Source organism: Helicoverpa armigera, chromosome 1 (genome assembly GCF_030705265.1).
Source record: "Helicoverpa armigera isolate CAAS_96S chromosome 1, ASM3070526v1, whole genome shotgun sequence".
Taxonomy (NCBI): Eukaryota; Metazoa; Arthropoda; class Insecta; order Lepidoptera; family Noctuidae; genus Helicoverpa; species Helicoverpa armigera.
This window is the reverse complement of record NC_087120.1, coordinates 17428296-17450756: the sequence shown is the minus strand read 5'-3', so window position 1 is coordinate 17450756 and position 22461 is coordinate 17428296. Positions and strand designations below refer to the sequence as shown.

Genomic DNA, 22461 nt, shown 5'->3' with positions numbered 1-22461 from the left:
TTTACCTCGCCTCATGCCATCAATAACTCTTTTGACATCTTTCGCTGTAAATCGTACTACTCTCTCCTGAGTGACAGCCCAAGAACCGAACGACTCTTGTGTGCTGCTCTGTGAAGGTTCCACAATAAAGTGCTCACGGAAAAGACCAGCAATTTCACTGGGGTCATTGACACCATTCACACTCACGGGGAGGCCCGGCCTACAGTTCATCATGCGTGTTTGCTTCCAAAACTTCTGAAAATTGTGATCAGAATGATTAGAGGCAAGAACATCCATCTTTATTTGTTCCTGCCTATCTTGACACCACTTCAGTTTAGCCTTGAAAGCACTCCTATTGTCTTTCATCTCATTAAAAACAGTTCCACTATTAGGTCTCCCTGCATCAACCCATGTCAAAAACTTAAGCCTGGCCTCCCTGTGGTAAGGCAACACGAATCTATTCCAACCAACGACGTAACCTCCTCTCCTCCGCACCCTCACTTTTGAGTAGGAATATGATGCGGCATCCGATAGAATGGCTACTAGCTTCAAGTACATATGTCTTAAAATAGCTTTATGATCTTCGCTGTCACAAATGCCATCACAGCATTTAGAAAGCTCTGAAGGAAAATCAATTTCTCTAAGACGTTCATGACATACCTGATGATAAAGCCGCTTCTGGTCGACGGTACGTTCACCCCAAACAATAGCATTTTCAGGCGATGTGATAGTCACCTTATTATTCCTTATAATACTACCTAAGTTACACTCAACGAAGAGTGGGAAATGGTCCGACCACTGCACATCGTGTTCTACCCATATTTTACTTATCGTGGAAAGCGATGCATTTGTAACCACGCAATGGTCCAACCATCTCACACAACCATGTGCTTCACTCATAAAAGTATATAAATCAGACTCACGCGGTAAATTTAAGTCAGCACATGTCCACTGTAAATCCTTACAAAAGTCCAAAAGACTATTACAAAATAGCTCGTTTGGATGAGCATTGAAATCTCCTAACATATAAGTATACACAATATCTTCATTTTCCTCAATAATAGAGTTAACTTTACATAGACACTCTATGAACTCAGGTAGGTTTTCATAACAATCAGTTGGCATATAAATACTAAAAACCATCACGAATATGTTGTTTAACTTTAATTTAATAGCTGTTATTCGCACATCATCACAGTCAATAACACTCACTGAGTCAAAGGCCGCTTTTCTCCACAATAAGGCAACCCCACCATAAGGCCGCCCTCTTAATAGTCCAGCCGCTGTATCCACAGCCGACGTACCCGTGCCTCCAAAATCCTCATTCACGACACTCAATAAAGGCAGATCGTGTGGACATAACCAGGTTTCCTGTAATGCAATTATGTCTGCTTGTGTACACAGCTGACGGACACCTTCCAACGATCTCTTCAGAGACTTGCAATTAAAGGATACTAGTCTTGTGTTAACTGAATTAGACATTATCTTGCACTGTAGGTTGCCCCTTATAATCACTTTCCACTTGCAGTGGCACTTGCAATGTTTTATCTTTACAATAATTATTAATGAAGCGCCTAAACGAAATTCCATTCGGCCAAAAACTATCATCAAGTAGCTTCGGAGCGCACGTTTTGCTCACAAAAAATTTGTAGGCGTTGTAGCTTCGGACCCTTGCCATTTTAATTTTTATAGGTACTATTCTCTCATTAATTTTGGACATAACATATTCGGCCACATCCTCCTCCGTCACGTCTTTGTGAACATGAGTAATAAATAAGGGCACTTTAACTTCAGCCGCCTTAAATTTGCTGTTGTTATCAACATAGGCTTTTCCTTTACTCATAATAAACTTACTTTTCTTGTTTACACGCTTGTTTTTGACTAAAATCCAGTCAGTACTGTGTGTATTTTGTTCTGACCCATTCACATTTGCCACAATACTAGCGAAAGATTTTTGCAGTTCCACCTCTGTCCCTGTTTTATGTTGCATCACAGGTAATTCCACACGATCCGTTGTTATGTTTTTAGCTTTACCCGCTTCTCGACTCCCAGACTGTGCGTCATCCGTCTGTGAGTGCATTGCGCACTGCCCGAGCGAGTTGTCAACACAAAGAAGCGACTGGTGTGACTCACCGGCAGTCGTTTCGGTCGTTGATGATAACAACGGCAACATAGTAGAGCAACTACCTTCACTCATTAAGTTATTATTATTTTTGTTACTCATACCTATATTATCACTGTTAGCGCTAGAGGTAAATTTGGTAATATTACTAAACTTCGTTTCTAACTCTCGTAAATCCTCTGTTGTGACATAATTACTTTTTATTTCTTCCACTTGAGTTCGTAATAACAGCAGATCCTTCAATAACGTAGTTACATCTATGTGATCAAAAGTCACTGGAGGTAATTTGTGAAGGTCTTTAGCCACAAAAATTGGTATATTTTCCGGATCTGCACTTTTGAGGACTGTAATAATGTCCTCTAGGTCTTTATGTTTCTTAGAATCACCCTTCTTTCTCTTGACGTTTCTTACGTCCGTAACCATGGAATCAAACAGAAGTTTCTTAGAGTTCTCCACCTCAGCCACATTAAATGTTGATACACATACACGCATCAAACTTTCATGGTCCATTACATCAATTTTGTTCATCACAAAAGCCAACAGCTCATCAATTACTACATTACAGTTTGCACACTTTATTATTTTCGACGTCATGATCTCGAGAGGTCAGTGACCTCTAATGACACAGACCGCTCGGCGGCGCTTACGCGACGCGAATGAAGGTGTTTTATACCCGGTGTAAATTTATACCCCTAAGGAACTAAAACGAACTAAATTTATCTATATTTATATAATATATCTTCGAATGGTACAAAGGTTTGTATTTAGTCAAAGTAAAGTAAAAATCTGAAAACGGCCAAGTGTGAATCACTTTCGAAACTAACGAATGTGTAACTTTGATCCACGAACATAATATATGATAACATGTCATGTCAGTCAGTTGGTAAATCTAGTCATAGTTAATCTAGTTCATTTCTTTGTAAGAAACATAGTGCATATTAAAAAATCTAAAAGATAGTATAAATGAGACATTTCTTTAACTAACTTCATCATAAGAAAAAAATAAAATAAACAGCCTTACAAAAATAAATGAAATCCCACCCAAAACAAAAATGTGAAAGACTGCCAAGTTCGATAATATGGGAATGCTTCGCCTATAAAAGAAGTGAGATCTGAATAAGTACCAAGTTCCATACACATACCTCAGTTAAAAATAGTTACTTTTTAATGATGATTACTTGGCAAGTTTTAATAGAAAATTAAATACTTGATTCATTGCGTTTAGTAGGTTTATAACAAGGTGTATGAAAACTTGCCAAGTAACATCATTAAAAAGTAACTATTTTTAACTGAGGTATGTGTATGGAACTTGGTACTTATTCAGATCTCACTTCTTTATAAGGCGAAGCATTCCCATATTATCGAACTTGGCAGTCTTTCACATTTTTGTTTTGGGTGGGATTTTTTTAGACATACATAGAGTTCTCTCGACTTTCTCACGTCTCCATCATCAGGTAAGCTCTAAACTTTCACTGTTTTATAGTATCACCAGACATACATCTGAGAATCAAGTTTTAATCCTATGCATGCCTACAATTTCTGATAGTTGCCGTCGATTTCTCAGGATTTCCATCATCAGATCCTGACCTGATGACAATGGAAATAAACGGCGAGTATACTCTTTCACTACAAAGAAATGATTTCTCAAATCCGTCAAACTTGGTCGTTTAAATTCCCCATTGAAATGAGGAAAATATTTGATGTTTACACCTGATTTTCTCTAGAATCCCATGGTTCACATAGATGCGACTAATGCCATAGTAAATCAGAGCCTTTATCATTATACTGTGCTATATTTCGTTCGTATCCGCCGTGGGTATGGTTTCCATACTAAGGTGCCCAATGACCTTTGAATGATTTAAAATTTTTCACAGTTTAGAGGCAATTATATTTAAGAAGTGTTTGATATGAATTTCAACTTTAATATCTCTACGCGTTCATGTAAAAAAGGGTAGGTAGTAAGTTCATAATTATTAAAAAAATATTTTATGTCGTGTAAGCAAAAATAATATTTTAATATTTTATGTAACTTCAAAGGAGATTGGGCAAGAATGTATGAAGTCTGGTCCAAATGTCCACCACGAACGAGACCTATATAATTAAATAGTCCACTTAATTTAGAGTAACTTTTACTAAGAAAGTAAAAAAAAAACAATGCCAAAAAAAAGTTATAGCCAAAAATGTATTCTTAATTTTCGGTAGTTTTTGTATGTTATCATTATAATTTTTTATTTTATTCCACTTCCATTTCCGCACTTTATCTAAAATTAAGATGAGTAAGACACATTTGCATATAAACAGCCCATATTTTTGCCCGATGGATGTACGAATCATTAACCAATTGAGGCGCCAGAAGTGCTTGAATATACTCAGCGGTTCCTGGTTCCAGCGGTAACTGGCGGTGTCTTCTCTCTAATAATGAACAATTCTATTTTGTCAGAAGTTACAGAAAGGACGAAAATTGAACATCACGAAAAGTAATTGAAAAAATTAAATTGAAAAAATCTGTAAAATGTTGTATTTGATTTTGCTATAACTTTTTTCTGGCATTATATTTTTTTTTACTTTCATAACAAAAAATGTTCTACATTTAACGGGCTATCTAGCCATATAGGTCTCGTTTGTGGTGGACATTTGGACCGGAATCGCCCATTGTCCTTTATCATTTTCGCAATTTTTCCTTTATCTGTACTATATAACGCTGCTTCGTGGCGAATTTCAAGATTCTGAGTTCACGGGAAGTACCTTGTAGGTTTTGATCCCACCCAAAACAAAAATGTGAAAGGCTGCCAAGTTCGATAATATGGAAATCCTTCGCCTATAAAAGAAGTGAGATCTGAATAAGTACCAAGTTCCATACACATACCTCAGTTAAAAATAGTTACTTTTTAATAATGCTACTTGGCAAGTTTTCATACACCTTGTTATGAACCTACTAAACGCAGTGAATCAAGTATTTAATTTTCTATTAAAACATGCCAAGTAACATTATTAAAAAGTAACTATTTTTAACTGAGGTATGTGTATGGAACTTGGTACTTATTCAGATCTCACTTCTTTTATAGGCGAAGGATTTCCATATTATCGAACGGCAGCTTCACATTTTGTTTTGGGTGGGATTTCATTTATTTTTGTAAGGTTGTTTATTTTATTTTTTTCTTATGATTAAGTTAGTTAGGGAAATGTCTCATTTATACTATCTTTCAGATTTTTGAATATGCACTATGCTTCTTACAAAGAAATGAACTAGATAAACTGAATGGACTAGATTTACCAACTGACTGACATGACATGTTGACATATAATATTATGTTCGTGGATCAAAGTTACACATTCGTTATTTTCGAAAGTGACTCACACTTGGCCGTTTTCAGATTTTTACTTTGACTAAATACAAACCTTTGTAACGAATTTCAGATCGGTACGACCATTCGAAGATATATTATATAAATATAGATAAAAGTTCGTTTTAGTTCCTTAGGGGTATAGATAAATTTACACTGAGTATTTTACACCTTCATTATTTTTAAACCGACTCACACTTGGCCATTTTAAGATTTGTACTTTGACTAAATACAAACCTTAGTAACGAATTTCAGATCGGTACGACCATTCGAAGATATATTATATAAATATAGATAAATTTAGTTCGTTTTAGTTCCTTAGGGGTATAAATTTACACTGAGTATTTTACACCTTCATTATTTTGAAACCGACTCACACTTGGCCATTTTCAGATTTTTTCCTTTACCTTGACATAAAGACCTACCTACATGCCAAATTTCAAGTCAATACGACCATTGGAAGTGGTCTAGGTTTTTGATGAGTGAGTCAGTCAGTCAGTCAGTCAGTCAGTCAGTGAGTGTATAGTAAAAATAGCGATTTTCTGACGTCAATATCTAAAGACCTACAATAGGTATATTAATGAAATTTTGTATTTTAGATAAGTGAGGGGGTCTCAACAGATACTAGAAATTTGATATGCGTAAATAAAATAGATTTTGAGTTATAGGGGGGTCGAATTTGGCCCGAAATGGTTCGTTTAATATAACCCACGGCCGGTGTGTCGCTTTTTTTGCTCGAACTTGGCGGACACACTGCCGTGTGTCTAGATTCCCTAGCGTGTGACGGAAATTCGTCTAAGGTGTCGGTATAACTGCTGTATCTTTTGATCGCGTTAACTTAGAAGTTTGATTTTTTCACTGCCTAAAGGGACAATAGACCTAGGTATTTGGTATAAATTTCAATTTGATATCTTTATTCGTTCGTGAGAAATAAGGTAGTAAGTTTCATTTTATTAAAATATTTTTTTTTTATATTATATATTTGCATTATATGACAATGCTTCATGCCAAATTTCAAGACTCTGAGTTTACGGGAAGTATCCTGTAGGTTTTGATTCCTTTGCGAGTGTCCAAAATTTGTTGAAAATATCGACATAATAGGGTATTTTAGTCTAGATGAGAAAAAAATTAAAAGTGTATTACAATGATTGTTTAGAGGAAAAGCAATCGGGAAATGTTAGTTTCACTTCGTAAGGTACATAAATACCTATATTTTTTATTGCAGTTTAAAGTTTTTAGGTTTTTTTATCTGTCTTTGAACACTACGAAATGTCGCCGCCATGCTAATGACGTCATTACGGTAGTAAACAACTTTTAACCAAGTGTTTCTCATATTTATATCCACTGGTACTTGAATCCATAATTTGTTTGGTGTTTTTACACTAGTGTTCTCACATTCAGAAACAACACACCAACGATACGGAGCATAATTACTCATTATTAAAATTTTCAATACATATCAAAATATGTATTACTGACAGCTGTAGTTTGTTTTCTAACTTAATGACGTCAAAAAACAATCATGGCGTCCGTTGTGTGCCGCGTTTTCGCGAAATACGCGCGAAATTTGAAATCATGATAAAACAATTAATTTATATTCGTACATAACGTGAGAAAAAAAAATATTTTTAATTTTTTAGAGATATATTAAGACTAAAGAATTTATTTAAGATATATTTCAAAAATGCATGTAATACCCTATTGGCTGTATCTTTTGATTGGCTTGGCTTAGAAGTTTGATATTTTCACAGCTTAAAGGGACAATAGACCTGAGTATTTCATGTGAGTGAATTTCAGCTTGATACGTCCACGCGTTCTTGAGATAAAGGGTCTTGACAGACAGACAGACAGACAGACACGGACAACAAAGTGATCCTATAAGGGTTCCGTTTTTTCCTTTTGAGGTACGGAACCCTAAAAATTTATTAAGTTCATTACTAGCGCCCAAAAAATTAGTCGCATTATCACAACATATCAAACAAGGTTTAGAGCGCCGAGAAATAAATCTCCTGAAAGACAAAAAAAATGCTTCAGTACTTAGGTCGCTCACAACTTCTAAGTGTAGTGCCTTAGTAGTAAAACACACAAATAAGCACAGATAACACTTGCTTATTTTACAACCGCGACCTTTCCTCATCCTCCGAGCCTTTTCCCAATCATGTTGGGGTCGGCTTCCAGTCTAACCGGATTCAGCTGAGTACCAGTGCTTTACAAGAAGCGACTGCCTATCTGACCTCCTCAACCCAGTAGCCCGGGCAACCCGATACCCCTTGGTTAGACTGGTGTCAGACTTTCTGGCTTCTGACTACCCGTAACGACTGCCAAGGATGTTCACTGACAGCCGGGACCTACAGTTTAACGTGCCATCCGAAACACAGTCAATGGTGTCTAAGACATACTTAGAAAGTACGTACAAACTTAGAAAAGTTGCTTTGGTACTTGTGGGATCGAACCGCGACCTTTCCTATCGGTTATGAAATAGGGCCCAGCTAAATCAACTCCCGTGGTTTCAAAAGGCGTCCCTGGAGTCAACCGCTGGTTCGGTAAGTTACCCATAATAGGCACTATAGACTTAAATTTAAATTGCACATGGTTTGTATTTTACTATTCATTTGATCAATTCCTCGAGAAATATAATCGGCTGGATTGTGTTCGGTTGGTACGTATCGCCAGACATAATTCTTTGTTAGATCACTAATTTTATTTACACGATTTGCAACGAATACCTTTAATTGTTTTGGAGTGGCGCGCGATGCACGTAACCAGCCAAGCACTATCATCGAGTCTGTCCAGTAAACACAGCGATTAATATTACATCGTAAAGAATGAGTCACCTTATTTCCTAACTCGGCGGCCAGCAGCGCACCGCATAACTCGAGCTTAGGAATTGTAAAACTTTTTAATGGCGCTATCCTTGATTTGGAACAAAGTAGCTGTACATGAATTTGTCCGTTCTGGTTCATAGAACGCACATATACACATGACCCATATGCACAGGCTGACGCATCAGAAAAAATATGAATTTCGATATTTAATGCATTTTTACACATCACGTGTCTAGGGACTTTTATACAATTAAGAGAATTCACATTTTTTATGAAGTTAAACCACATTATTTTTATTTCATCGTTCACTGGGTCATCTTATTCTAACTTACATAACCACAATTTTTGTAAGATTAATTTAGCCTTAACTATAAATATACTTAAAAGACCTAAAGGGTCAAAGACTTTTGCAATAGCAGATAATACATTTCGTTTAGTAATTTGTGCATGAATATCAACTTGTACAGAAAATTTAAACAAACCAGATTGAGGTGACCATGTTAACCCTAAAGTGCTGGTGACTGTTTTAAATTCGGTAATTTCTTGTACTTTTTTTTTTTAACTATCCTAGTAAAACAAACAACTAAAAAGCGTCAAAAAATTCGTCCCCATCGCTGTCAACTGGGAGCGTGCCCAAGAGGCTGGCAGCATTACCTCGTTGGATCGCCATGCTGATTCTTTGTCCGAGGTAATAGTCTTGTACTTCATTTAATTTATTTTCTACAAACAATTGATCCGCATTCGATCGGAATTTACGCAAATTAAAACAGGCAGAACTTAACGATTTAGTAACTAACCTGCATATACGGTTTAACCATTCTTGGGTCTCATGGCCAGCAGTGGCGAAGCGTCCTTATAAGCCGATTCCCATCGGCTTCCCTTTCGAATTTCAAGAAAGAAGCATAGGTATAAGTTATAATATAGGTATAGGTATAATTAATATAATCATTTAAACCACACAATTTAAATATGTAGGTATAACAAAACGCCTACCACCGTAAAAAAATTGTCTATAAATTACTTGAAACATTTTGCTCCTACTAAACAAGCCGCGGCTTCCTCCTTCATACAAAACTACGCTTGCGTGACGTCATCCACGCCGCGCCGCGCGATGTTCGCGGCATAAGGGCGAGCGGTAAGCCGGCTCACGGAGCGGGTTCCAGCCAATCAAAACTCGCGAGTGAACGAGAAAGAACGGGTCAAGAGTAGAGTAGCTATATCTGTCTACGCGCGAGTGACAGCGCTTAGAGCTCTCAAATATGTAAACAAACAAATCAGACAAATTCACTCTCATTGTTCTTATTTTGTTTTAGATAATACCATTAACAATTTTATTTGTTCTTTGTATTACTTCATTGAATTTATTAGTGTGTGTATCATTTAGAAATAACATAGTTCGTGTGTGTACAATATTTTATGTTAGTTTAAGTGTTTTAGTTACATTATGTCAACATAGATGGCGTTGTGCATTTTTATGCAAATCCTGAATCGCGGTGTTAAGATTCTCCGCGATTTAATCACCCTACTTAGGAATTTATATTTTTTTGTGTTCACCAAGTATATAGTTTTGATTAAGTTGTTGGCGGTATCATTACTCTCTACTAATCCCCGCGATCGCACTGTGACCTAGTACTCAGTACAAGTACAGTGTGTGTAGTGAAATTAGAGAGACCTACGTTGAAATGAGTAATTTTGAAACGTAGACAGTTTGCATCGGGTTTCTATTTAGTGTACCTACTTTTAAAACTTAACTAGGATAGCATATATCGCATTAGACGTTTTCCGACAGATTATTTACTTTAGGAAGGAACTTATATTATGTAAAGATAATAAAGTTTTATAGATATTAATAATCTGCCGAATTCCTCGAGAAAACGTGTTCAAACTATCAGTCTCTCAGTCAGTGCTAAAAGGTGGACTGAGAAATTACCTCCATTACCTCTCCCCCCTATCCCTGAGTACTCCCCCCCCCAGTTTTTTTTGCTGCGGCTTCCCTATTTCATTAAACCACCCTTCGCCACTGATGGCCAGTTAATAAATCATCCATAAAAAAATCGTGTTTAATTATCTCCTTAATATCAGAATCATCACACTCGTATGCTAGTTGCAACAGAAAACGTGTACGCCGAAGCGGTTCCGTAGGTGATAGTATTTAGTTTAAAATGTTTAAACGGTTCATTTTCGTTCTCCCTCCATAATATCATTTGCAAATGTCTTTGACTCTCTGAAATAAGCACCTGTCTATACATTTTTTCTACATCTGACGTCATCACATAATTATGTTGCCTAAATCTGACCAAAATACTAAATAAGTCGTCCTGTATCACCGGACCTACCATTTGTATATCATTTAACGAATACCCGCTACTAGTTTTCTCGGAAGCATTAAATACGACACGAAGCTTTGTCGTTTCACTTTTTTCTTTGATAACTGGGTGATGTGGTAAATAACACGCAAACGGGGGTTTGTTACACTCAGATAAATGATGCAACTGCTCATATTCATTTATAAATTCTACATAGGGACCTTTTACGTTAGGCTGCTTTTTACATCTTTTCTCCAAATTCATTAAACGAGATTTGGCCTTTATAAACGAATCTCCCAATACAGTAGGAGAAGTATGGAATGGTATTTTTACACAAAATCTACCGTTTTCAGTTCTACGCATATTCTTCACAAAGTGTTTCTCACAAAATTCTTCTTCAGTACTACTCTGTAGATTATCTATACATATTCCTTCTTCAACCTTCCAAAATCTCTCCAACTGTTCGCTAACACTTCTAGCTAAATGACAATTTGCTTCATAATTACAAATTATATCCACGGGACCCGTAACAAGCCAACCTAACTTAGAACTCTGCAGTGTGGGAAGACCTTTACCTAATTTTACTTGTTGACTGGTTACAAGTTCCCAAAAAAAATCGGCTCCTATCAATATATCTACCTCTGAGGGCTCATAAAATCTGCTATCTGCCAACTCCACTAATATGTCACCCGGAATATTCAACTTATTTGCATTTACCTTTACACTTGGCAATATATTAGTGATTCTAGGCAAAATCATACAATTAACTTCTACGGAAAAATTATTATGCATTGACCTTATTACAAAGTTACTACTTTCTACTAATTGTAACTTAGTATTTCCTATACCATTAATATTAAACTTATGATGTGCTTATGATCTATCCGTTTACAAGATAATCCTAGTTTTTTTACAAAAACTTTCCGTTACTAATGATAATTGACTACCAGAATCTAACAATACGCGCGCTGTATAATATTTACGTTGAGTTTCGCTAAAAACCTTAACGAGCGCTGTCGACAAAAGAACGTACTGAGTAGCCACAGTTGATAAGGAAACCGGTTCCGCACCGGGCGACACATACCTCGGGCTCAGCGCGGCCGGCGGTTGAGTAGGTGGCGGCTCGCATCCAGCTACAATTCCGACGGATGACGTCGAGTGTGACGTAACAGTAGTCACGTCTTGTGACGAGCTTACCCCTTTACTAGTGTCTTCGTATTGAGGCCTATTTCTGTGTAATAATGCGTTACGTTTATATTTACAAATTTTACAACCGAATGACTTGCAGTTATAGGCCCGGTGGCCCGGTTTAAAACAATTAATACATAATTTGTTCTTAGAAACAACATCGTTTCTTTCATCTAAACTCATAGAAATAAACTTCGAACATTCAAATAAGGAATGATCTTGATTACAAATGACACATTTACGATAAAAACTACGATTACTATTTGCTTGCGAGGGTGCGACAAAACTAGCTGCCTTCTCACCTTTCATATTCAATTTACTTGGCTTCGCCGCTTCTAAAACATCTGCGCGATCACGTAAGAACTTAAAAAACTCATCGAGGGTAGGAACCTCTCCTAATGTACTTTTATGTTCCTCCCATCTTCTACTCGTTGCATTGTCGAGTTTATTTACTGTTGAATGGATAATAATCGTATCCAAATGATCTACTGGCTGGTCTAACGTCTTCAAACCTCTTAAATTCCTATTTACATTATCAATCATAAGGCGCAACGCTTTGTCCGACTCCTTATTCATGCTTTCCATATTAAATAATGACTTCATATGATTACTTATAAGCAGGCGTTTATTATTGTATCTTTCACATAACAAGTCCCATGCTACACTATAGTTATCAGAACTAAATGTTAACGATTTAATTATCAAAGCCTACCCTCTAGTGACGATCGCAAGTAATGGAATTTATTTATTGTTTCAAACTATCGTCTTCCGAGCCTTTTTCCCAATCATGTTGGAGTCGGCTTCCAGTCTAACCGGATTCAGCTGAGTACCAGTGCTTTACAAGAAGCGACTGCCTATCTGACCTCCTCAACCCAGTTACCCGGGCAACCCGATACCCCTTGGTTAGACTGGTACTGTTTCAAACTATCATTATTATGAATTAATGCCTCGAAGGTGTCTCGGTACTCTAACCATTGACTATAATTACCATCATTTGTTGTTAATTTTATCGTGGGTAATCTTATCGAACCAGAGAATGAATTAGCACTTTCGGAACTACCACTTTGCTTTATAGCGGGATGGGCCAAACTTTTCCTTCTAACGTTATATGCTTCTATTTTCTCTAATATACACTGATCTTGCGAAATTAGTAAATAAAATTGTCCTTCAATTTCAGACCGAATCTTCATTTGTTCTTCGGAATTTTCCGATTCTATTTCGATTTCAGATTGTAGGTCATCGAAAGTGGAAAAATAAGTTTCTAATTTGGACAATCTTAACCTTAACTCTGAGACTTGCTGATCCGTTATTTTTTCTAAATTCGAGATATCCTCTACATAACCTTTAAAGATAGTCAATCTACCCTTTATATATAACTTCCCTTTTTTATTGGATCTGCAAGTTTCTTGGCAGCTTGAGACATATTTTATAATACGACCAATCCTACGTTGTGTCAATTGAATTAATTGCAATTGGATATTAGGAACTTCACTAACACTTTGCCAAATATTACTACACAATTTTTGAACAAGAAGGTAGGAAGGAAATAATGGAACGGGCTCACCTCGTTTCGTGGCGTTGGAAATTCCTTAATTCCTTTGGATAACTCTCTCTTCCCTTACTAGTTAAAAATAGTTACTTTTTAATGATGTTACTTGGCAAGTTTTAATAGAAAATTAAATACTTGATTCATTGCGTTTAGTAGGTTTATAACAAGGTGTATGAAAACTTGCCAAGTAACATCATTAAAAAGTAACTATTTTTAACTGAGGTATGTGTATTGAACTTGGTACTTATTCAGATCTCACTTCGTTTATAGGCGAAGCATTCCCATATTATCGAACTTGGCAGTCTTTCACATTTTTGTTTTGGGTGGGTTTACTACACAGGCCGTGACACGAAAACCATCGCCCGCTTATCTGACTGGTTCAGGAAGTATATAATTGAAGTAAACCCGGACAAAAGCCAGGCGGTGCTCACCGGTCACCGTGGAAGGTAAGCCAATTCCTTGGGAGAAGCAAGCCGATAAACTTTTCACATTTTCCTCTACATAAAATTAGAAAATAAAAAAATAGTTACTTACCTGTTAATCTACGTAGGTGGTCTCGGTCATATTAGACTAAAATAAAAACGTGGGGCCCATTAACTATTGCTGTAGTACTTTCTTCTAGAGGTATAATAGGTGTGGATTGCAACAACTTACTATAATCGTAACTGGAGATTTTGACAATCAATAATCAGCCGTAGCGGCTTTACCAGCGAACGCCGAGCTCATGATCTAACAAAGTATAAAGATATGCTTTGCCATAGGTAGGATTTCAGAGGGGCCCCCCACTTTTTTATTTTAGTCTAATTTGACCGGGACCACCTACGTAGGTTAACAGGTAAATATATATTTTTTTTTCTAGTTTTCAGTGCACATAAGATAAAAACCGTTTTACTTAAAAGTTTTTTACCGATTTTTTATTTTCTAGTTTTTAGTATTTAATGAAAATGCCTACCGAAAAGTCGTGGTGGCCAAGTGGGTAAAGGACAAACCTTTCGAGTATGAGGGTGTGGGTTCGATTCCAGGGTCAGGCAAGTACCAATGCAACTTTTCTAAGGTTGTATGTCCTTTCTAAGTATACTTAGACACCAATGGCTGATAAAAAGGTGAAGGAAAACATCTTGAGGAAACCTGGACTATAAAGTCTGAAATCACCAACCCGCATTGAGCAAGCGTGGTGATTAATGCTCAAACCTTCTCCATGTGAGAGGAGGCCTGTGCCCAGCAGTGGGACGATTAAAAAAAAAAAAAGGCTGTAACTGTAACTACCGAATATTCCTCATTCTATCTAATTCATTTAGTGCATCATTATTACACGGTAGAGACCGTGTACCTGATAATTTATTACAATCTAATAAAAAAGACACATTTTTTTAACGGCGCCAAAAATCATCAAGTGACCCCTCCCTGGGTCAGCAGCGGTAAGGAAGTGCCAAACTTTACTAACTAAAAACAGTTATGTTTCATCGTAGGCCTTTTATGTACCAGGGCCACGGTAGTAACTCTTTCGAACAATCCAGCAGCTCAGGCAGGCCTTGGCCCTGTTGGAACCCTCTGGGGTTGCTGGCAGTATTCTACTTGTGTAGCCCTTTCATTTGATACCCATATTGAGTGGGTTGAATATGTAATCCGCCATTTTGTGCCGGCGGCCATATTGGATTTACAATGTTATTGATATTACTATATTGTATTGTCATCGGAATTAAAGGTGTATACAAAATTTCAGATTAATCGGTTGACAGAAAGAGGGTAAAGTTTGAATGACTAAATTTGACCCAAGAATAAAATGGGGTGAGCTAAATAAAACCGTTTAAAAAGCGGCCCGTGGCAAAGCCGTCGTTGCAACACACCACATCACTTCCTACTGCTGTAAGAAAACTGTCATTGCGGTGATCCGACCAACCATGACTTCATCATTTCCCGAGCATTTTCCCAACTATGTCGGGGCAGCTTCCAGTCTAACCAATGCAGTTGGTATTTTACTGGTTTTCACCAGTATTTGTAAATATTACTGCTAATTAGACTGCCTATCTGACATTCTCAACCCAGTTACCCGGGCAACCCAATACCCCGTTTTTTAAGGGATAGCAAAAATTATCAAATTACCCCTCCCGCTGTGGGTTAGCAGCGGTGAGGGAGTGTCAGACTTTTACCGCCAAAAAATCCATCGTGTTCCCTCGTAAGCCTTTAATGTACCAGGGCCGCGGTTAGTCTTTCGAACAACCCCGCAGCCCCGTAGGCCTAGGCCCTGCTGGGCCCCGCTGGGGCTGCTGACATCCCTTTGCAGAGCGGAGCGACACGGGTCTGTTGTCTATACAGACGGAGGAACGATGAGCCAGCCTAGCTTACCGCCCAAAGACCCACGTCTACGGCGGCCGGGAGTCACTTCGCGACACCCGGCGCCCGTGGTGTCTACCTGATCCAGAGCGGTGGCTGCGATGAGAGGTGCGAACTCTTTGTCGTTCCGCCATCTCCTTCTCGAGCATGACTGCTTCGCACAAAGAGGCGACATCCCACTCCCTCTCGCCCCCGACCATGAGCTGAACAAGGCCCGGACACGAGAGGTCGCCGCGCCGCCTAAAGCCTCGACGAGGACCCGGCGGTGTCCTTGCCACGCAGGGTACTCCTGGACTGTGTGATCCACCGTGTCCTCGGGGCTGTCCGCACAGTGGTGACACCCGGGCACCACCTCACGACTGATTCGATGCAGGTAGGTACCTCCCGAAACGACCGTGTCCGGTGAGGACCTGCGTACCGCCCCACTCTGGTGGCGTGCCCTAACCCAATAGTTAGATTTGACCCCTTGGTTAGAGTGCAAACTCCTCTTCGACCCTTGCAGAGCCAGACTGCGTAGCTGAATCTCCCTAAAATATCTTCCAGCTAAAATATAATCCAGTCGTCAGCTATTTTAAGGTTATTTTTGCCCCTGGCAGGAGGCCTTAAATTCTAGGCATCCACAAAGACTTAACCGGTTACGTAGAAACAGCATCCTAGGCAAAACACTTAGGGCAATCGTATTAAATGAAACTAATTAGTCCGGTCAATTTAGACATAAAAATTGTGATCAAATAACAAAAACCCCCGAAAAGACAAATATTGGTGGAGAGCTAGGGTTTACCATTACAAATAAAGTTTCTATATTGACCGGCCTATATCTATAGAGGTTACCAGTGGCGGCGCAGTCATATGTAAGACCTTGGCACTGATTGACGTACACTTGCGCGAGTTCAGCCAGCTCGGCGTCCCACTGCTGCAACAAACAAACAAACACTTTATTCATATCATTCTAATTGCATACTTTTTAAATGAGTGAAATGAAGTGAAAGAGATTTCGGACTTCCTAGATGATCCTTCATCTTTCCGTGTACTTTGGATTACATACTAATATATTATACTTAATTACATTGGTGGGTCATACTTAATTACATTAAATTCTATCACATTGGTTACGGGGTTTTACCAGGCCTCTGTCACTCGACGTACTTGCGCGCGATAAATGCCTACCGCTCGCTGGGTTACCGGTAACCCCACGCGGCTCAGGGCTTTCAATAGTCACACGCGCCGCGCGCGCTCCAATATTATTATTTTTATTTCGTGGCATGTTATGCTGTTGGTTTATATTAGTTTTTTTAAGCTACCTAACAAATTGATGGATTATTTTGAGTTGTGTTGGTTTATATGCGACTATTGTAAGATTTAGAAACATTTATCTATCTAGTAATTCTATTTTTTTTTTATTAATTAATACTTATCTACTTTATGATTTTAACAACAGAGATCATTAGGTACTTATTTTACTTTAGATACCTACTTAGTTATATGAACTGTATTGTGAGTTTTGTAGCTCAAAACACATCTCGAGTGTAACCTAGGTATAGTTCTGGTCCAACTTAATGACGACTCGGAACATTACGCGTGTCCCTACGCAGAAACCAATTTTAGGTATGTATCAACACTCGACGGAGTTGTACCATATGGGGTATGGCACTTGTGCTCGAAAAATTGTTGGAATCCGCCTTTGATTTTGACGAAAGCTTTACTTAAGTACTTACCTATGCTTACGTATTAGGTAATATTTAGTAATATGTACCCATACTCCATTTTAGTAGGCAATACAATAGTTAACTAAAGAAAAATATTCTTGATATTACTTTTTATTTCAAAAACTCAGTTTTAAAAAAGGCTATCTTAAAATAGGCGTTTCCTACTTAAATATTAATAAATTGTAAGAAGCAACCCTAAGCACGGCCACGGCACGGTTGCGGTCACTGAACTGTGCGCTATCGCATTGGAATAACAATCAAGCGCTCGAGCTTTTAAGGTTCATTTTATAACGCAGCTAGGAATTTGTAGGTAGTTGGGGAACTTGTAGCTGCTTATAACAGTAGGTATGGACTTTTTTGTATGGAGTGATTTATCTGTTACGTAGTAACTATTATATAATCTGTGGTTTTACTCCCACCGTTCTATAGTAATAATTAACTAGTATTTAAACTAGTAGGGAACTGTTAGAAGGGAAAACTCCATGAATCTTTCACTTAACACACTATATTAAGCACTTGAATTAAAATAATTACACTGAAATAGAACTAGAATTAGAAACAGAGGTTGGAAGTGGAACTAGCACGCTTAGGATGTGCTCGCGACGGGATCTAGGAGATGACTGAGGCAAGAGAGAGCTAGCGTGACCGAATCACAAAAGTGCTGATGAAGCACGAAGAGGGGTGAACTGCTGATTGTTAAGGGATTTTGGTAATTTCAGCATGAAATAGTACATTCGGCAATCATAACAGAACCATTATCCAGAATTAAACAATTATTTAATGTTTTAATGTTCACACCCAATGTAATTGTTCCTGAATAAATAAATTTAATTGAACATACACACAGTACAGGGCTGACCGCCCCAAAACCACTGTGTCTCGGGTTCCACAGGGGCCTGTTTTTTTTTTTTATCGACGTTAAAATCATCAAATGACCCCCCGCATCAAATGAATCCCGCTGTGGGTTAGCAGCGGTGAGGGAGTGTCAGACTCTTACTGACTAAAAATCGTCGTGTTCCGTCGTAGGCCTGTTATGTACCAGGGCCGCGGTATCTCTTTCGAACAACCCGTAGCCCCAGGCAGGCCCTGGCCCTACTGGGCCCCGCTGGGGTTGCTGACATCTCCTTGAGGAGCGCGTGGAACAATGCGCGCCGTCGACACGGGTCTGTCGTCTAAAAAGACAGAGGGACGATGAGCCACCCGAACTCACCGCCCACAGACCCACGCCTACGGTGGCCGGGAGTCATCTCGCGACATTCGGCGCCCGTGGTGTCTACCTGGTCCAGCACGGCGGCCGGGATGAGAGGTGCGAACTCTCTGGCGTTCCGTCTCTTCCTTCTCGAGCATGACTGCTTCGCAGAAGGAGGCGACGGCGTCCCATTCCCTCTCGCCCCGGACCATGGCCTGGATCAGGGCCGGACGCGAGAGGTCGCCGCCGCCTAAAGCCTCGACGAGGACCCGGCGGTGCCCTTCCCATGCGGCGCACACCTGGACTGTGTGGTCCACCGTGTCCTCGGGGCTGTCCGCACAATGGTGACACCCGGGCGCCTCCTCACGACCGATTCGGTGCAGGTACCTCCCGAAACAACCGTGTCCGGTGAGGACCTGCGTCGTGCGGTACGTGAGGGCGCCATGACTTCCCCGGGCCACTCCTCAAAGAGGGGACTTACCGCCACGATGGTGGCGTGCCCTGCACTGGGTTGCGACAGTCGCTCCCTCCAGGTCATCATGAGATCGCGCCGGAGCACTGCCCGCTGCGCGACAACTTGCCACGGCAACGGGGTTTCCCCCCCGGAGCTGAGCCTCCTCGCGCCAGTCGTACAGGCGCAAGAAGACTCTCGCCTCCAGATCCCACGGTGGCAGTCCGGCTAGTAGGCCAGCTGCTTCGCGGGAGATCGTGCGGTACCCCCCGGATAAGCCTGATGGCTATCACCCTTTGGGGCACGTTCAGGTAGCGTACAGCCCGCGGCCATACCGAACGAATGGTACCAGGAAACCGTTTTCCAACTTTTTTTTTTGTTGTCGCTGGGCTAAAAATGCTATTACGCATCCCCTTCCCGTCGGGGGACGGGAGAGGGGTATGTGGGACTCCCCGGTACAGACGTTCCCGGTATACCCACTAAAAAGGCCCAGCGGCACTCCGACCTCGCCTGAGTGGAGGGGGTCTGGGAATCTATGGCATCCAGTCCCCCACCGGCGATTGCCCGCCTTACGGTAGGCCCCTCATTTCTCCCCCTAGTGGGGAAGGATCCTTATAATGACCGGAGCGCAGGGGTTGATCCTTGTGATGCAGGCGGTGGCGCCCCCGCGCCTGTTGCCCGCTGATCACCCCCCAGGGCGGATGGGGACGGAGGTTGTATTCGCCGTCTTCTGCCCCTTCTTCGTCTACGGAGCGGCACCGCGAGAGGATCGTTCTCCCGCATGCGCTCCGCAGCTTCCTTCTGGGACATGATGTCTTCACAGAAGGAGGCTACCGCTTCCCATGTTTCTTCACCTGCCAGCATGGCAGCAATCACGCTGGGAAGCGAGAGATCGTTCCCGACCACTGCCATCAGGGCGCGGCGGGGTTCAGCCCACGATGGGCACACCTGAAATGTGTGCTCTGCCGTATCCCCCGTAGCTTCGCAGTGGTGACACTGTGGAGTCTCCTCCCTCCCAATCCGGTGCAGGTACGATCCGAAGCAGCCATGCCCGGACAGCACCTGCACCAGACGCATCGAAAGGCACCCATGCCGCCGATCGAGCCATCCGTTCAGGACAGGCCCGACGGCATCCAGCGTCCAGCGCCCGTACGTGGCCGAGGCAAGATCTTCGGTCCAGTGCAGAGTTATTGCCTCCCTTGCCTCCTCACGCACCTCTTCCTTTTCTGTCGGGTCTGGGCGCCGGTTTAGCGCCTTCTGCTCCGCCGTCCAGTCAAACCGTCTTCTACCTACAGAAATTCCTACTGTCCGTATTTTGCATCCATATCGCAAAAAACCACCCCTTGTAGTTCTCCCTAATTCCGTCTGTCTCCCTTATTTAGTCCCTATTTTAGTCTAATATGACCAAGACCACCTACGTGGGTTGACAGGGAAGTAACTATTTTTTTATTTTCTAGTTTTCAGTGTACATACGATAAAACCGTTTAACTTAGAAGTTTTTTTACCGATTTTTTATTTCTCTTTATCAACAATCTTCCCAGTAAATATGCTCAGCGAGCTGAAACATATAATCGAACAACCATGTCCATAAGGCACCAGGAAGATGTTTACCTTTTCCCAGTAGAGAACTTCTGAAAACAAAATAGTGAGTGGTTTATTTAAAGAGTCGGTCGGTGACTCTTTGCTAGATAAGTAACGAGTGCCTACTGAAACATTTTACCGAAGCAAATAATGCTATAAGTATTGGCAAAACTAAACATTACATAGTAAAGGCCTATCTCGGACTGAAAGTTGATGAGAATATTTCCTGGTCAAATCACATACAGTATTTGTGCAATAAACTTAGAACAAATAACACTTAGGGTAAATTTTACCATCTCAGCTTTAAAGTACCGAAGAATACACTGAAATGTCTTTATTTACAATTAGTGGAACCAATAGGTACTCAGTTACGCTCTCGACTGTTACGGACTAACGTTCAAAACTTATTGAGATAAAATAGAAGCACAACAAATTAGATTTTTGAAATTACTGGTTAATAAACCAAAACTAAAGATAAATGCAAAGATGATTATAATAAATTATTTAAAATATGTAAAATTCTCCCTGTCAGCTTAAAACATAAGTCACTCGTTGGTAACACATAGCCATGCAACTAGGACAGTATCGGTAGGTAAATATGATGTTCCTAGAGTGAGTAATTATTTTGGTGATCGTACCCTTCATAAAAGGATACCATATCTCCTCAACCAATTACCTGCCGATATTAGAAATCAGAGAAGTAAGATGAAATTTGCCAAATTACTCAAGCAGTTCCTCCTAAGCACTTTGTTTTTTTGACCCAATTTTCAATATTTTATTTTTGACGTGATAACGCATTTAAAATCGTTTTAGTCGGGTGACATGTTCAGAAACTTGTGTCACACCAAAACCTCACGAGCGCGATCGCAGGTATAACGAGAGAGAGACGGACCGATCTCCCGTCTCATCTCGAGCGCTGCCAGTCATTCCGTGAAACTTGTCACGCGGAATCCTCACGAGCGGAGGCTGGCATAGCGTTCGAGTGAGTGGACCGATCTTCCGTCTCTCTCACTCTAGCGGCATACAAACGAATGGAGATTTTCTCGTGCGGATAAATGTATAAAAGTATGTTTGTATGAATGTATGTATGAAGAAAAATGTATATCATAGTCGTATTCGACTAGTGTGTAAAATGACAAGTTTACTTATTATTAAACTTGTCATTTTACACCCGAAATTTATCATCAAAAGTGTGAATAAAACGATAATAAAACGATAGATGTAATTTAAAATTTGAAAAAATTGTTATCTTCATTAATACCTTACTTCCCAAAAACTTATATCACCAATAAGACGTTATCACGTAAACATCTCGATCGTAAACAACCAATTTTTTTTATTTATCTTTATTTTTTGTTGGTTATTAGTTTTAAGTACAGTTAAGTATCAAGTTATAAAGATAGTTACATATATTTTATGAAATTAAATTCTAATGGGTCGACCCAAAATATTGTGGATTTATATTAAATATTTTATGGATACCCTATCATACCATACGGCCAGACGTGGATGACAAAATCGAGAAATGTTGACGATTTAACGATCTGGTCAAATTAACATGAACATTTCATGAAACGCAACCATTTCATGAAATGCTCAAGCTTTTCATGAAGTGGTCAATTCTACGATATAGCTACGACATACATATTAGATTTAAGTCTCCGCACTATTAAAGTATTATATTTTTAAGTTAACTCCGCATTCCGCAGACAAACCGTGTAAACGGTTTTGTGGAGCATAGATTTGTCGGAGACTGTCAATAGTACGGACACTAAACGTCACGCAAGCGCGCCCTCTGGTGGCGTTTCCGGTGAAACAACATTTTGGCGCGCTTGGCAGAGTCGTGGTGGTCTTCGTGGCGTCCGCGGAGCTCAGTCTTGGTCGATT

The 22461-nt window shown here is 40.0% G+C and overlaps 1 protein-coding gene across 1 annotated transcript; it reads right to left on the bottom strand.

The window, feature by feature from the left end:
• Positions 1-19605: 19605 nt before the first annotated feature.
• LOC126055098 (uncharacterized) lies at positions 19606-21547 on the bottom strand. Its single transcript, XM_049843017.2, has 2 exons — positions 21532-21547; positions 19606-20282 (listed from the first exon to the last, which is right to left on the bottom strand). Exons 1-2 carry the CDS (start codon positions 21545-21547, stop codon positions 19606-19608), a joined length of 693 nt encoding a protein of 230 aa, XP_049698974.2.
• Positions 21548-22461: the final 914 nt, after the last annotated feature.